Source organism: Vulpes lagopus, chromosome 6 (assembly GCF_018345385.1).
Source record: "Vulpes lagopus strain Blue_001 chromosome 6, ASM1834538v1, whole genome shotgun sequence".
NCBI lineage: Eukaryota > Metazoa > Chordata > Mammalia > Carnivora > Canidae > Vulpes > Vulpes lagopus.
The window spans coordinates 27332491-27348088 of record NC_054829.1 but is presented as its reverse complement, the minus strand read 5'-3'; the positions used below and the strand labels follow the sequence as shown (position 1 = coordinate 27348088).

Here is a 15598-nt window from a genome sequence, read left to right as displayed (position 1 = left end):
GAGGTGGCAGGGGGGGAAAAGGAGTGGATCCAGAAGCTGGCATCCGATGGGTTTTGCTTTTCTCAGAGGAAAGATGGATATTACTCTATTGGGGGTTTCAGTTCTGGGCTGTCGGATGACCTTTTCAGTCCAGAGCTCTGCCATTTGAGGGTATGCCTAAGCCAACACAAGTGCCACTGAACATTACAGGCAAATAATAAGCAAAGGTGAATGCACTAAAGATCTAGAGTCCTAGGCTGGGCCTGCCACTTCAGTGCAGCTTTGACCAAGTCACATAACCCTTCTGAGTTTGGGCCCATGCATCTGCCAAGTGCAACAGTAGTAACCTGTCGAGGCTGCTAGGAGACTAACCTTGAGAGTGTGGTGGCTATCATTTAGCATGTCAGGAAGTGCCAACCATTCTTGGCCATCTGGAGAAGTCGGCCCTACTCTTTGGGCTCATAATGGCTGTTCCCCACACATGGCTACACATCTGTAAGCCCCGCGGGCCAGCGAAGAACCCACCGACAAGATGAAGTGGGGAGACATGAGCACAGGAGGTAGAAATGCATAGAAGTAAGGACTCAGGATCTGCCATCTGGGGACTTCTTGATTCCTCCACATGTAAAGCAGCTACAGGCAAACAGGCAATGATGCCAAAAGGAGCTTGCACACCCAAACAAAGGCAATGACCAGAATCTGAGCCTCCCTTCCTTGATTCTCCTCAACTACACATTCAGTGACCTATAGGTCTAAAGGGCACTTTCTCAAATAAATTCTTTCTCCAACTTCACTAAATGGACAATCATAGATTCGACCCCAAATTTCAGTTGATCTCTTAGATGCAAAACTTTCTAGGGCCAACCAGCTTCTCAGGATATCCCATACCCCTCCTCAAATGTGTTACAAACCAGAAGGTAGTAAAAGAGCAGTTTCTCTGGCTTCAGAATAATACTTGGTAGAAAAAGCCCACAGAATCATTTGATACCCAGCAAGATGAACATTTTATCCGTTGAGTAAGCATCACACAGAAGACAGGTGCACTGCGGTTATGTCACAGGTCATTTAGAAGGAATCCTGACCACTTCTCTCCGCTAGGATCCCACAGTCATGACAGGGTCAGAGGCAGCCTGGTAGGGAAGAGTATATGAACCCAATCTTCGTGACACGTGTAGTTTGGCTATACGTGTCCCCATACAGCCATCCTAAACATCACATTCATTCTGCTCAAAAACCCGGGATACACTGACTTCCTCCCATTCCTGTTTCCCACGTTGTGGGTCAGGACCCACCATGATGTGGATGATATTCACATTCCTCTGACTTCTCTCCACAGCCCAGGATCTTCCCCCACTCCATTCAGGCTCATCTCACTTTGGCTGCAACCCCACCGTGCTGCTCACACCTCTATGCTTTTGCTCAGGTATTTCCCCCTTTCAGTGGCCTGTCTTCTCTTTGCTCACCCCAAATGTACTCATCGTCCCACGAAGACCTCCCTTGCTGCTACTACCTGTGCTGGAAACTCCTTTTGCTCAGCTCATGTGACACTCATATTTTGTACCAACTTGGCACTTAATTATAAGTGGTCTTGTCTTGAATAATATGCTAACCACCTGTCTCCCCTCTTTGTGAACAGAAAAGATGACTTACACAGTGGAGACAGTCAGAGCCAGAAAATCCTCGATTGGAAAAATCAGGCATTACCAGCTGTGACTACTACGGTTGTCAACTCAATCTCCCTGAGCCTCAACTTCCATATCTGTGAAATAGGAATAGACATCTGAACTTCAAAAGACTGATATACAGCTTTAACAAGCTAACCTCTATAAGAAACCTGTCAGTGACCAGCACATACAAAGTACCCCCAGAAAGTTTGTCTCAACTCCCCTTTGCTTCTCTCTTATGCCCTGCAAAACCTAGCACGCTATTGCAACATAGAAGACATTCAATAAATGTTTGATTAATTGATCAGGAGCATAAAGCAAACCAATAACTGGAGGGTCATTATACAAAGTAACAGTATGTGGTCAAAACGTATTGATCTATTTTTCAATTACGGAGGAAAGGTTGATGTCTACGGAGGGAAAACAATCTATTTTAACTAAAGAACTTCTCAGGATTACAAACTACCAGTCTCTTTGAACCCATAACTCAGCCAAGGAGAAACTTCAGCATAAGTGTTCATGGCAGCAACTCATCGCACCCTTCCTTCACTCCTTATTACACAAGCATTCCCCATTCCCAATCTCTTTTATATTTTGGGTCCTCAGAAAGTTGACTTTACACACTAAAAATACAGTACAATCCTTCCTATCTCTTCAAATCAAACACAGAGCAAAGCTATAGGAGTTCTTTTGTAGAAAGAACCCTGACTACTGCCTTTTCCAAGCAGAATTTGTTTTATAAGTAGAAATATAAAATTAACTTTATCATTTTAAGACCTTTCTTTCCCTACCTATTAGGTTGGGGAGAGAGGAGTAGACAACCATGAATGTTAGTGAAGTTGTTCATCCAAGATCAAGTTGAGAATACTATCCAGGTCCTATGAGCAAGTACAAAATCCATGCCCCGAGGATGATGTTGGACATGGTGGAGCCCAGTGAGATGAGAACCAGCATGGAACTCAGAACTCAGATGGAGTTTCGGCAGAACTATTTTCCCTTGTGGCCTTTTGGCCTTACTGTCCTTTCCAGTTGCTTCTTACTCAACATTTCTCTGGAGGAAAATGTCTCTTGCCACTGCATTCACTTTCCAGCTGGCATCTCACATTATCCAAACAATGGAAGTCCCCATTCGGCCTTGGGACATTGCTTTGGTATGAATAGGAACAAGCGTAGAAATGCAATTTTGGTTAATGATCACAATACACATTCATAAGACCAATCCTCCCCTTGCCTCTCCACTCCCTGGTGGTGAGTCAGACACTAAGTCTTACAGGTTCCCCAGCTACAATTCAAAGTATTGCCAAACTTGACGAGACCCTGAGAAGTCATTCTAGCCCTCACCCCTAACTTCGTGCAGAAGTGTTTGGCTATCGGTGAGGTCATATGAGCTTCAGTAAGTCAAAAATTCTTGATGTCAAAAGAACTGTTTATCAGTCTGTTCGAAGTCCCTACTTCTCCTGTCCTCTCTAGAGACCAAAAAATCAGTGCCTTTTTCTCAATTATGCACATAATGATAGTTATTAAGTGATGCCAATTTTCTTCCCCAAGCTAACCCCAAATCCTTTACCCTTTTCTTAAAGGGCTTTATTGTTCATCCCTTCAATTATTGCTAACATTCTTTGTATTTTTTGGTTTTCCCAGTTATTTTCAGCTAATTCAAACACAGTGGTGTCAAATATTAAATAGAAGTGGGGAAATACTTTCCAGCCCTTGCACATTATACCCAATATAACACAGCCTGGCATAATGCTAACTTAAAAATAAACAGCGCGCTACTCCTTCAGCTAGAGTTCCACTAGAACTTCCAGGTCTGTCTCAGTTATGATGATGATGTCTTGCCAGGTGATCATTAATAGCACAGTCACCATAATTACATCAGTCAGGTGGGTATTAAACCATTGATGCCCACTGTTATCACCTGACACTGAAGTAGTTCCTATTCTGGTGTAAGGAAAGATCAGGTAACCAAGGGATTGTGCTGCTGACACCACATTTATATAAAATACAAAATACAGAATCTTTCTCCTTCAAGTCACTGCCTAAAAGCTAACGTCTGGGTGACCTCAGGTATGATCACAGGGTAGAGCAGACATTCAATATATCAATCCCAAACCTTAACCCTGTAAAGAAAACTTGGAAGTAACTCAGGGAACTTAGCAATAAGCACCACTAACACACACCCTGAAATCTGAAAAGTTACTCATTCTCTCAAAACAATGGAGCATCCTCTCACAATGGCTAAAGAGCATCTCTTCGTAAAATTGGCAAGGCAGCTGTCACCTAGCATGACTAGCTCATAGGCCACCCATCAGGATCATCCCATACTAACTTGTAAGAATGTTTGAATACAGTAGCAGGTCTGGTATCAGGAATCTTCATTACCACCTAAGTAAGACAATGATTCATCGGTTCTTTAGGGATGTAAGGTACTGAGTTGTAAAAGTGTTCTGATTCTGAATCTGACCAAAAGCATCTGAGTTCTCAGAAAGAAAGGCACCTCAGCAACATCCTCAACACCTCATAACTAACAATTCCAGAGACCCACAGCCATCGGAGAATCAGAAAGAGGTCATTTCTTTAACTGCAACAACCCTACACCTCCTAAGCTGGGCTCTACTAAATGTCCTTTATTATTTACCTCATACGCAAACCATGGTCTATGTTCACTTAGCTCACAGGAGCCATTTGCATGAATTCAGCTATTTTAAAGTTGGCCTTTTTCATACTTAAATTGGTAAAGATGAATGATGTTGGTCATTATGGCTCTAAGAGTCACCATTTTGTATGACTAGCATGTCGACTGGTTGGATTATTTATAGGCACTGTACTATTGTAGTTTGGAGTCAGCACCAAAACTAGAAAACCTAATAGCTTTCTAACAACTCATGATGGAATTTTTTGGCTCAAAAACATTTTTGCATATGGGCCTTCAATACAGCTTAAATTACTGATCAAGAAATGCACCTCTTGCCCTTCACCTGGTGATGTGAAATTCACCTTAGTCCTGATGCTTAGAAAAGGCCTTAAATATCATCACCATCCATCAACCCCCAGTTTAATAGTATAATACTCTCTATTTCTGGCTTAGGATCAGCAAACTATGGCCCTTTGACCAAATCTCACCAGCTAGTTGCCTATTTCTATAAATAAAGTTTTATAGGAACATGGCCATGCCCATTCATTTATATATTGTCTATGGCTGCTTTCATGCTACAACCCTAGACCTGAGTAGCAGCAACAGATGTCTAGCCTGCAAAGCCTGAAATATTTACTATCCGGACCTTTACAGGAAAAGTTTACAGAGCCTCCATTATAAAACATAAGGAAAACAAACTGCTCATTCAGAATAGCCTTTTCTTCATCTGGACCAAAGAAAATAAAGCAAGAAAACAACCTTGACCCAAGTGACTAGCTTTTGTATATACTACTTTGCATGAAATCTGTTCTCCCTTGTAGTGTCTTCTGAAATAAGACACATATAAGATGTGAAATACTTAAGACAAATTTAAATAACAAAAATTCTGGAGTGACATATATATTTTTATATAAAATATAAATTCACATAGGGGCAACGGGGTGGCTCAGTTGGTTGGGCATCCAATCCTTGGGCTTAGGTCATGATCTCAGAGTGCTGGGGTCAAGCCCCAGGTTGGGCTCCACACTCTGCATGGAGTCTACTTGTCCCTCTCCCTCCCCTTCTGTCCCTCCCCCACCCTCTCTCTCTCTCTCTGAATAAAATCCATATATATATATATATATACATACATATATATATATAATATATACTATAAATCTGTATGTCTCTCCAGAAATATTTTTTTCTTTTTCAATATTTTACATCTTCTATGCATCTCATTTCAGAGAATACTTTGTAAAATATATATTTATTCAGCGGCACCTGGGTGGCTCAGTTGGTTAAGTGTCCATCTTGATTTTGATCTCAGGGTCATAAGATCAAGTCCCACATCAGGCTATGTGCTGGGCATGGAACCTGCTTAAGATTCTCTTTCTCCCTTTCCTTCTGCCCCTCCCCACCCTCTATCTCTCTAAAAAATATATTTTAATATACTTTTAAATATATATATATATATATATATATATATATATATATTTCTCTTAATCAAAGAAAGTCCTATATCTGCTCTTTTGGAGATACAATAAAACTTAAATTGAGTTCTGGTCACATGGAGTAATTTGGAAATCTTAGAAAGGAAAAGAAGGGTAAAAGGAATGTGGTACAATAGATGACTGGTCAGCAATAATAATAAAGTGAAATAAAGAAAAAGAATAAAAAATTGTATATTTAAACTCTATAGCCCCACTCAGGGGCTATACATGTGGAGGGAAAGGGATTGGATAGAGGAATGTCTTCTACTAGAGCTACATCCTGAGTCCCTAATGTGCTCAATAATGACCTTGCTCCATTCAGAGACCACCCCAGGGGCTCATTCCCAGTACATAACAATTCTAAGTCAGGTTACCATTAGACAATTCGGTAGGTGAAGTGAAGAAGTTTGGTCAAGGCATTCCATCCTCAACTTCAACCTTACCTAGACTGGAGCCCTTGGGGAAGACTGTCCCAAAGTCATCAAAGGGTGTCTTATACACATTCACATTTGGTTTAGTCCACACAAAACTGATTTTTAGTGTTTCCAATTTACTACCAACATTTTGGGGAGATCTCATCAAAATTTTTAAATTTTTGGTCCCTCTTAAAAAAACTTGGGACTTGAGAACCCTAAGCCACGTGCCTGCAGGGGGCGTCCTTTGAGCTGGTAGTGGCTGTCCCATTCAAAGCGCAGGTGCTATCTGGCTCTATACACTCCCTACCACTGCCCAGGGTCTCCCCATGTCCTAAAGTTGACTATCAAGGGCTGCCCCCTCTCCCTGGCACTGTTAATTTTCTCATGCCTGGCCTGCTTCACTCACTGAAGATACCTGCTCTGCAGGCATTGGAATTTCGACCTCAGAGCTAACCTTTGGTGTGAACTAATATATTTCCAAATGGATGAGGAGAGTGATGTTTCTCTTTCTCATTCTTTGGTTCATGTGCATACTTTCCCCCTCCCTCTTGATCAGTGACCATCTACAGATATAGAGCATATGCACGCTTTGCCAACAACTCACTATCATTTGAAAAAGCCCTCCCTACCTTCATGGGCCACCATTAAAGACAATAGATTCTGGTGGGTCCCTTCTAGTCCTTAGTTATTTACACTGATACTACAGCTGCATGCTAGACATCCTATCCTTATAAGCAACCCAAAGACAGTATCTACAAAGAAAGCCTTAGTCATGAGGTAAGACACACTTTACATAGAGAATGTTTGTCCATCAGAATCAAGGTACCCTTTTCTAGGGCATAAATTAGAAGACTTCAGGTGCAATTACTTCCCTCCTAAGAAGATATTTAATTCCCTTGGTGGCCTCTGAATTTGGCCTAGTGTTTCAAATTTAAGTCACCAGAGGAAGTGAGTGATATGTAATAAATGTGCAAAACTTACTATTTACACCAAGTGTCTGTCAACAGATGAATGGAGAAATAAACATGTGGTATATGCATGCAATGGAGTATCACTCAGCCTTAAGGAAGGAAATTCTGGTACCTGCTACAACATAGATAAACCTTGAAGACATTATGCGAAGAGAACTATGGTAGTCACAAAAGGACAAATATTGTATGATTTCACTTATATGAGGCACCTAGAGTAGCCTAAATACATAGAGACAGAAAGTAGAATAGCCGTTGCCAGGGGCTAAGGAGAGCAGAGAATGAGTTCTATTTAATAGGCACAGAGTTTCAATTGGTAAGGATGAGAAAGTTCTGGAGGTGGATGGAGGTAATGGCTGTACAACAGTGTGAATGTATTTAATGCCACTGAACATTAAAATGGAAATTATATGTAACACATAATTTATGGAAATAAAAAGAAAACAAAAGCCTACAGGTTTTTGGCTGGGGGGGGGTGTGTTAGGGCCGGGGGGGTGGCTTTTTACCACTAGAGAAACTTATAAGCCCATAATAAATGTCACAATGTGACATTGCTTAGAGGGCAAGACGTGGCCTGAAAGGCTGGTCTGGTTCCACCTGACCGAAAGCACCCATAGGAGAAGAGTATTCACCTCCACACACAAGAAGAAACCTATCCAGGGTCTGGTTTATAGCTGTGCCAACTGGCAGCTTGGGGACCTATAGCAAGAGCACTGCTCAAGTAATGGAAACATTAACCTCCCGGATTTTTCCCAGCGCACAGTAAATCTTGCGTTCTTATGCCAAACTCTTCTTGGCACAGATACAATGGCAACGCTCAACAGGTGTATCAAGTCTGGACACATAAACAGGCTCTCCCCGGAGAGGGTGACAATGGCTGTGGTGATGATGGGTGGATAACGGTAACTCTGGACTCAGAGAGCAGGTACTGGCACCAACTCTGGGCACTGTTCTCCTCCCAAGCCACTACCTGTCAGCCAAGCCAGTGGCACCACAGTTTTGCACTGTGCTTCTAAGAAAAACGGTAAGGTTCAACACACCTCGGGCATGCAAGTGGGAAGCATCCTTTCAAGACGGTATGAAGGTCGAACTCACATAGGATGAGGTTGGTAAAGCAAAATTTACAGAGATGCTATAGGAGCATTGGAAACAGACTTTTATTTAACAGAAACTTACACAAAGTTGATACAAACCCTACATTATGCAAAGCTTTATCACAATGCTACACATTATAACTTGCGGGAGTTGGTTGGAGAGTAGGTTATTGTTATAATTACTAGCGTTCTGAAAAGGGACCTTTTCTATCAGAAAATGTCACAGAAAAGGGCTACAAAATCATACAAAGACACTTTTGGTAAGCTCCCCCCACCCCCACCCGGGGGACTGGCCTTGAATGAGAAAGCTGAAGGGGCTAGCAGGACGTCTGTGCCCATCCAATCTCCCCCTTTCGAAGGCAAAAGAGAGATTCTCAAACTCAGACCCATTTCAGTGACTCTGACACTCGAAGACTCGCTGACGAGAACACTCGGCGTTCGACTGTGCATTCGTGATTATGACTCTGCTGGCAAGTGAGGGAAAGTCACGAGCATGGACACAGAGAAGACCTGGAATAGAACCAAGGGGCCTCGCGGCTCAGCCCAGCTCCTTCGCCAGCCCACAGACAGTGTTGAATTACATTTCTCAGGCCATCACGTTCACTTCCACCCACAAGGCCATAAAAGGACATGTTAGAACACGCGCCTTTCTCCTTTACCCCCACGAGCCACTGCATTTGAGGCTTCTGTCGTTCAGCTTGGCCTTCCTCACCCTTGGGGACACACTAGAACCTTAGCCCCCACCACAAAGCCAGCTCAGCAGAAAGCTCCCTTTGCAAGTCTCCTCTGGAAGTTGTTAGGTGACCAAATTAATATCATCTCAGCTGATGCTTATTTTCTTGTCCTTTTTTTTTTCTCTTTCTTCACTGAATTATTGTAAACAAAGCTGTCTGTGTTCGAAAATGTTGAACTCGCAGAGATACAGTTAATCACTAGATGGAATTCCTTTCTGAACTAGGCCTCATCAGACATGACGAGCAGGAGGCGAGCTGCTTCTTGACATCCAGATAAATGGGGATTGCCTACAGGGGTGGGGGGCGTATGGGGGGCAGGGGTGGAGAGACTGCTGATAGCCTTTGTGGCTAATTTATTTCGGTCACGTCTAAACACATAACCATATAACATCACCAACACTTTCAATAGAATTTTGAAGAAGAGGGGAAAAAAATCCAATCGACTCCTCACTTACCACATCCAACTCGCGGAAATAAAAATACCTAAAGCACATACATGAATGGCTTTTTTAAAAGCCTGAGAGAGCAGAGTTGATCTTTATTTTCTTATTAAAAATGTGGGGTATTTTTCCTTAGAGTTAATATGCAGTCTTTATTTTACATTAAGTACTCTTTTGATTTCGTGTCTTCACAAAATTGCTTTTAACTTTTGAAGTAGAAGGTACTTTAAACAAAAATACTGTGCCACGTCAGCACTTTTTTCTTTTAAATATTGAAATAAATAAAATAGTTAACTCTTTTTTTTTTTTTTTCCGTCAGTTTGTTTGTGTTCAGTTATTTCTATTGTAGAGCAATTCCAGTCTGACCTGGGTACTTTCTCACAGACACTTAAAGAAAATGTAATGAAGAATTTTAAAAAGAAAAAAAAATCTTCTTATTGCACAAACTTAGGCCATTCCCGAGACTTCTCTGAGCTGAGCTGAGTCGCGCTGGAGGCTTTTCCACAATCCAGGCTCCTGTGTTGGCTGAAACACACACGCAGGAAGGGGCCAGGCAAGGGAAGAGGAAGAGGAGGAGGAGGAGGAGGAGGAGGCGCAAATCAACGTGGCTTCTTGTCACCTTCTTCGGAAATGGCTTGCTTGTAGGATGCCGGAGTCCCCAGGTCACAGAGTTGACTGCAGAGGGAAAGGCAACGAAAGATAAAACAAAAACAACAGTACAGGACAACTACCTAAAAAAGGAAAGATTAAAAATTAAGGGGGTGGTGGAAATGAAATGAGTTGAAAAGAAAAACAAAAGAAGGAAGGAAGAGAACCTACTACCTACAGCCATGCTAATGAGATCACGGCTCTGCAAGGAGAACCAGGCTAGCGTCTCCTGTGCCTTGATCGCCAGCAGCACGAGATCAGCCAGCAATCGGGCAGGTCAGCTGTGCCTGGGCAACTGGATAACACAAGAAACAGCGAGGACGCAGCTGGATTTCCAGTCCCTAGGTGGTGGAGTAGGCAAAACTAGGTGCTGGCAAAATCTATTGTTTTTTTCCCCTCTCCTTGGAAGCTGCATCTTTTCACTATTTAAATACCCCAGAAGGACCATTACGATGCAATCTGTCCGCCTATTGCCTAAGTGGAAATGTGTAGTTCTAGGGTGTAGGACCACAGCAGGTCACCCCCAACTGATGCCCCATTTGGCCTAAGGCTTCATGCACACACCCTCACCCTCAACCCCAAGTGATTCCAGGCTGTCCGAATTACTCAGGGAGAGAACGAAGCCCAAAGATCCATTCCAGTCCTCAACTAGCCCAGGGATCCCAACTGTTAGTCTTGGAACCTGGTGGCAGTTCAATCCTGGTGGGTCTTTTAGCCAGGATGAGTACCAACCAGGAATAGGTTTTACTTCTAGCGGAAATGAAATCTGCTAAGTTATTTTAGTCTTTGGAATGGAGTATTCCGCACAAAGCAGGAAGCAATAAAACCAAGCCCTATCACATTTCACCCCGGAAGCAGTTCCTGAGGGCAGAGATGGGCACCCCTAAACAGTGCCCAGGTCATGTTGGGCTGGGTAATAAGGGAGGGAGGAAACAAAAGCAGGGCCCAACTAGAAAACGGCAAAGGCAGCAGGGACCAAAGTTCAAAACCAAATGAGTGGCTCAGTCTACTCCAAGTTGAATCCTCCGTGCTCCATTTTCCTTCTAACATCCAAGCCATTACTCGCTCACTGGTCAGGGGCACAGGACCGGTATAGATGCTGAGGCTCTGTCTACTTATGTTTTCAAAGGGACGCTGAGAGGAGTCTCATTTCTACCCACCACCAAGCCCTCTCCCTCTGTCTGCTCCTATTTCCTTCCCTCCATCTCATCCCATGCCCTCTCACTGTCTGACCTCTCAGATCTGCTTTCCTGATGCCCTTTCCCACACTCCAGTCCTCTTCCCTAGTGCTCACCTCTTCACTATCCCATCTGCCTCTAGACTCTTCACCCCACGGGTAAAGCTAGTTAGTGTTCAGACCTCCCACAGGTACCTGCTGAGTGTTCCCTTATCAGGTACCCAAATTTCCACTCCCTGCCAGGAATTTTTCTGTGCATCTCCCAATGCCCCCAACCCCCGCAGTGAGATATCACCTGCTACACTTGGAGTGAGTCTGTCTCATAACCATACCCTGATGCCCTTTCAATTTCCTCAAATTCTCATCCTTGACCCCCAACAGACATGCACACACACACACTTTTCTTTTGTCCCAGTTAAGCCACCTAGAAAATAGCTGGTTGGTTCCTGCTCTTGTGCTCCTAACATCCACTTTCTCCTTCATTTCCTCTGGCTGGGCCAACTGCAGGCCATTGAAAATGTCCCCTTATCTCTTAGTCTTCTGATGTCAGTTAACTTCAAAAAGGCTACCTTTCCATGCTTCCACACACCTCCAACCTTCCCCCTTACCCCTGTCTTCACATTCTCCTTCTCCCTCCTGACCTCCCATCACTACTATATGGGTTCCTGGAGAACTGGGCTCCCTCGGACTTGACCAATGGATGCTATGTCCACATATGTCCTCTCCAACCTCTCCATCCACAGTATTTATTGAGCATCCACCACATATGGGATGAGGCACTAAATCCTTCCACTAATTAGCTCAGAAACATTGCTCAGTTCTCAGTTTATTTCAATAAATAATTACGGCACAATGGTGTCAGGCACTGTCCAAGGGACATGAATGATATCATCTTTGCCCTCAAGGAACACATCATCTGTTTGATGAGAAAGAACTACAAACAGTTATAACAAGTACTAAACTCATGGCATGAACAAAACACGACAGAACGATACTTAAATGTTTTTCACACTGTGATTTTTGCCATTTTACATGATTCAGGTTGTGATCTCCAGCTTTGCCTTTTGTTCAGCTCCACCTCCATCCTCTCTGAAAACAGACATCCTTGCCTAAGGTTAAATAGCAATAGCCGATCTAGAGCTCTTAGTTGATCTGGATGGCTTCCTCCAAGAAAATCTCCCTGACTACTATGATCTCCAGCAAAAGTAATCACCCCATGATGCTCTCACACATTTTTAACTACTTGTTAATATCCGGTCTGCCCAGTTAGATTGCCAAAAATCCAGTGAATACCAAATCCATTGGTCCCGTGTTTAATTTTATCCTATCTTTTACAGGGCTGAGCAGACATATACATGCTATGGTTATTCAACCTCTAGTTGCCAAATAAACAAAGGCATATATGAATGGAAATATTATCATCCAAAGCATATAAACATACTAGCCTGAACCTGAACTGAAAGGACAAACACATCTGAGTCACCAACTATGGGAAAATCAGTCATGTCCCCCCTGACATAAGCCCGGATAAGGATGCAACATTATTTCTATGGTACTCTTATGCAAACTCATAACCTGACAGTAGCCCTTAGGTAACAGAACACAAACCCAAGGAGAAGGGCTTCCTAGGAATTAAAAAGCATCAAGGTATGAAAGACAAAGAAAGACTATGGAACTAACTACTCCAGATTAAAGGGCTTTAAGAGGACATGACAACTAAATACAACATGTGATCCTAGATGAATCCTGGACCAGAAAAAGGACATTATTAGTGAGACTACTGGTACAATTTGAATAAGGTCTGTAGATTGAGAAGTGTTGCATCAATATTAATTTCTTGATTGTGATCATTTTACTGAGATTATTTGAAGAATCTAAGTAAAGAGTAAATAGTAATTCTTTGTATTATTTGTGTGAGTGTTTTGTATATCCGAAATTATTTTAAAATTAACAATTTTTAAGCCATAGTCATTGCTTGAGGGCCAGTACTGAGATACTTTGAAAACCTAACTGCCAATGCTTTTTAGCTAATAATTCAGTTCTGACAGCGTTCTTCCATCATTCCCAGCTATTTTGTAAATCAATCAAGCAGAATGGTTTTTCCTGTACTGTTATTTTGAGAAAATGGTCAGAAATCACTTTTATTGAGCACAAGACTATCATATAATTCAATTCTCCAGTGTTAGAAGCTCTTGGGCATGTGAAGTGTTCACTCCTTACCACCTCACTACTCCCACCCTCACCCCCACCCCAATATGACCACCAAAACATTGCCCATGTAAGAAGCTCAACCTTAATTCCTTGGGAAAGTTCACAAGGACTTCAACATTGCTACTTCTTGGCAGGATTCTAATGTGATCATAGGTTGGGTTGGGTTTTGTTTGGTTTCATTTTTACAGAATCAAATATGTCTCAACCCAGTGAGGTCTTGAATAAAAGACCTCAAATGCTTTACTCATCTTACTCAAGAAATCTCAAAATATGATCTATGGAGAAGTCAAAATAGACTGAAGAAAGATTCTTAGAAGACCCAAACACCACTTACTGAGCCTGGAATTTTAGACAGTCACCTAACGTGATCAATCTGTTTCTTCATCAGTAAAACGGAACAAATGATATCTATCCTACCCTAAACTTTTTTTTTAAGAATCATCATGAGATAATGTTGGTTATATATTATGATAGGGTAAGAAACATCCAAACACTAGGGATAGAGAAACTGAAGCAGATATTCATGGCAACAAATTTACACAGGGACTAAGTCCAGAATCTAGAACATTTTATTTCTACTCCAGGTTTCTACTCACTAGATCAAAAATGCCTCACTCCAAAAATTCACAACACAATTAACTTCACTTCCAAAGGCTAAACAAAATCTGCAGAAAAATTCCTAATACATGAGCCTGTTCAAACTTTAAGTACAAGTTTAAGATCATATTCATCAGATGTAACAGGAGGCATATTGGGATAATATTAATTAATTTTATTCCACCGTGAAGTGAGTACCTCCAAACAGCTTTTAGTTCTCTCCCCGAGTAATGATCCTGTGTTCCCTCAAGTGCTATATAAAGGCAATATCAGGCTGTAGCCCATTAGGTGCATAGAGAGATGCAAAGTAAGCAGGAAGGTTTAAAGGGGTACAATTGATGTGAACATCATATTTTTATTAAATCCTTCTCTCTCAAATACCAGTAGCAAATTGCATTACTGACTTTAAAGTACCTTTAAAAAATTAAATGCATATTTCTCACTCCAACTATTACAGAATAAAGGACCTGATCCCTACACTGTCTCAATAACAGAAAAAAAGGATTAGATTGTTCTAGGAGGGAAAAAACATCAGATAGACAACAGTCATCAGTTTTACATCAACGGTTCTCCCCAGAGAATTTGAAGGTTGTAACAAATTTAGAAAGTTCTATATCTTTGGTTCTCCCATCTTTGGGCTAAGACTCGGAAAATTTGGTGACACTTCTGAGTCATTATGGGTGGTGCTTTCCTGAGCTGAGGACAAAAGAAACTAGTCAGATTGCTTTCATCTTGATGACTCTAATTTCTTTTATATTGAATTTGAGTAGTGATATGTATTTAACAAAAGCAACAACAAAATGATAGATGTGTTGAGTGCTCACATAGCTCTTGCAACTCCTGAGGTCACAAAGAAAAGAAAGAAAAGAAAAGAAAAGAAAAGAAAAGAAAAGAAAAGAAAAGAAAAGAAAAGAAAAAGAAGGAAGGAAGAAAGAAAGAAAGAAAGAAAGAAAGAAAGAAAGAACGAACGAACATGATTCCTAACCGTTCGTTAGGAACCGTTCGTTAGGAACCGTTCGTTCCTAAGAAAGAACGAACGAACATGATTCCTAACAAGGGAATTCCTTGGAATTCCCAAGCATTCCCTCAGTCAGGAGGGAATGTCTAGAAATGATGGTTTAGAAGATGAGCTCTCTGCAATAATCTGCACAAAATTTTAATCAGAATTGTCTTTTTGAGGATCCAGTTGTTTACTCTTCAGTTTTAAAATTGCTTTTAATAAGGTTATCTTTTAAAATTATATTCATTACAACACCCCTTTCTTTGATTGGACCTCAGAAAAAGCGAGGGATATCTATCTATCTACCTACCTATCTCTATCTTCCCCTCTTTGACCAAGTAGTAGTTAGAAAAGGAGCTGAAAGAAGTGCAGCCAAAACCATAACCAAAGGAGGCGTTATGATTCCAGAAAAATATCAAGGAAAAGTACTGCAAGCAACTGTAGTAGCTGTTGGATTGGCCTCTAAAGGAAAGGGTGGAGAGATTCAACCAGTTAGTGTGAAAGTTGGAAATAAAGTTCTTCTCCCAGAATACAGAGGCACCAAAGTAGTTCTAGATGACAAG

General features: G+C 41.7%; 1 protein-coding gene across 8 annotated transcripts in view; it reads right to left on the bottom strand.

The window, feature by feature from the left end:
• DPF3 (double PHD fingers 3) overlaps window positions 1–15598 on the bottom strand; it is a 257146-nt gene that overhangs the window by 43397 nt on the left and 198151 nt on the right. The window contains exon 9 of one of the 8 annotated variants that reach the window (XR_005988340.1): window positions 9418–10077. The exons of 5 other annotated variants lie outside the window; for them this stretch is intronic. Coding sequence is in view for 1 of the 3 variants with exons in the window: in XM_041758214.1 (XP_041614148.1) it covers window positions 9815–10077 (263 nt within the window). In the remaining 2 variants the exon portion in view is untranslated. Of the gene's footprint in view, window positions 1–7737; window positions 10078–15598 lie in introns of those variants that run through there. 2 more of the 8 variants (XM_041758214.1, XR_005988342.1) reach the window with 2 other exon arrangements.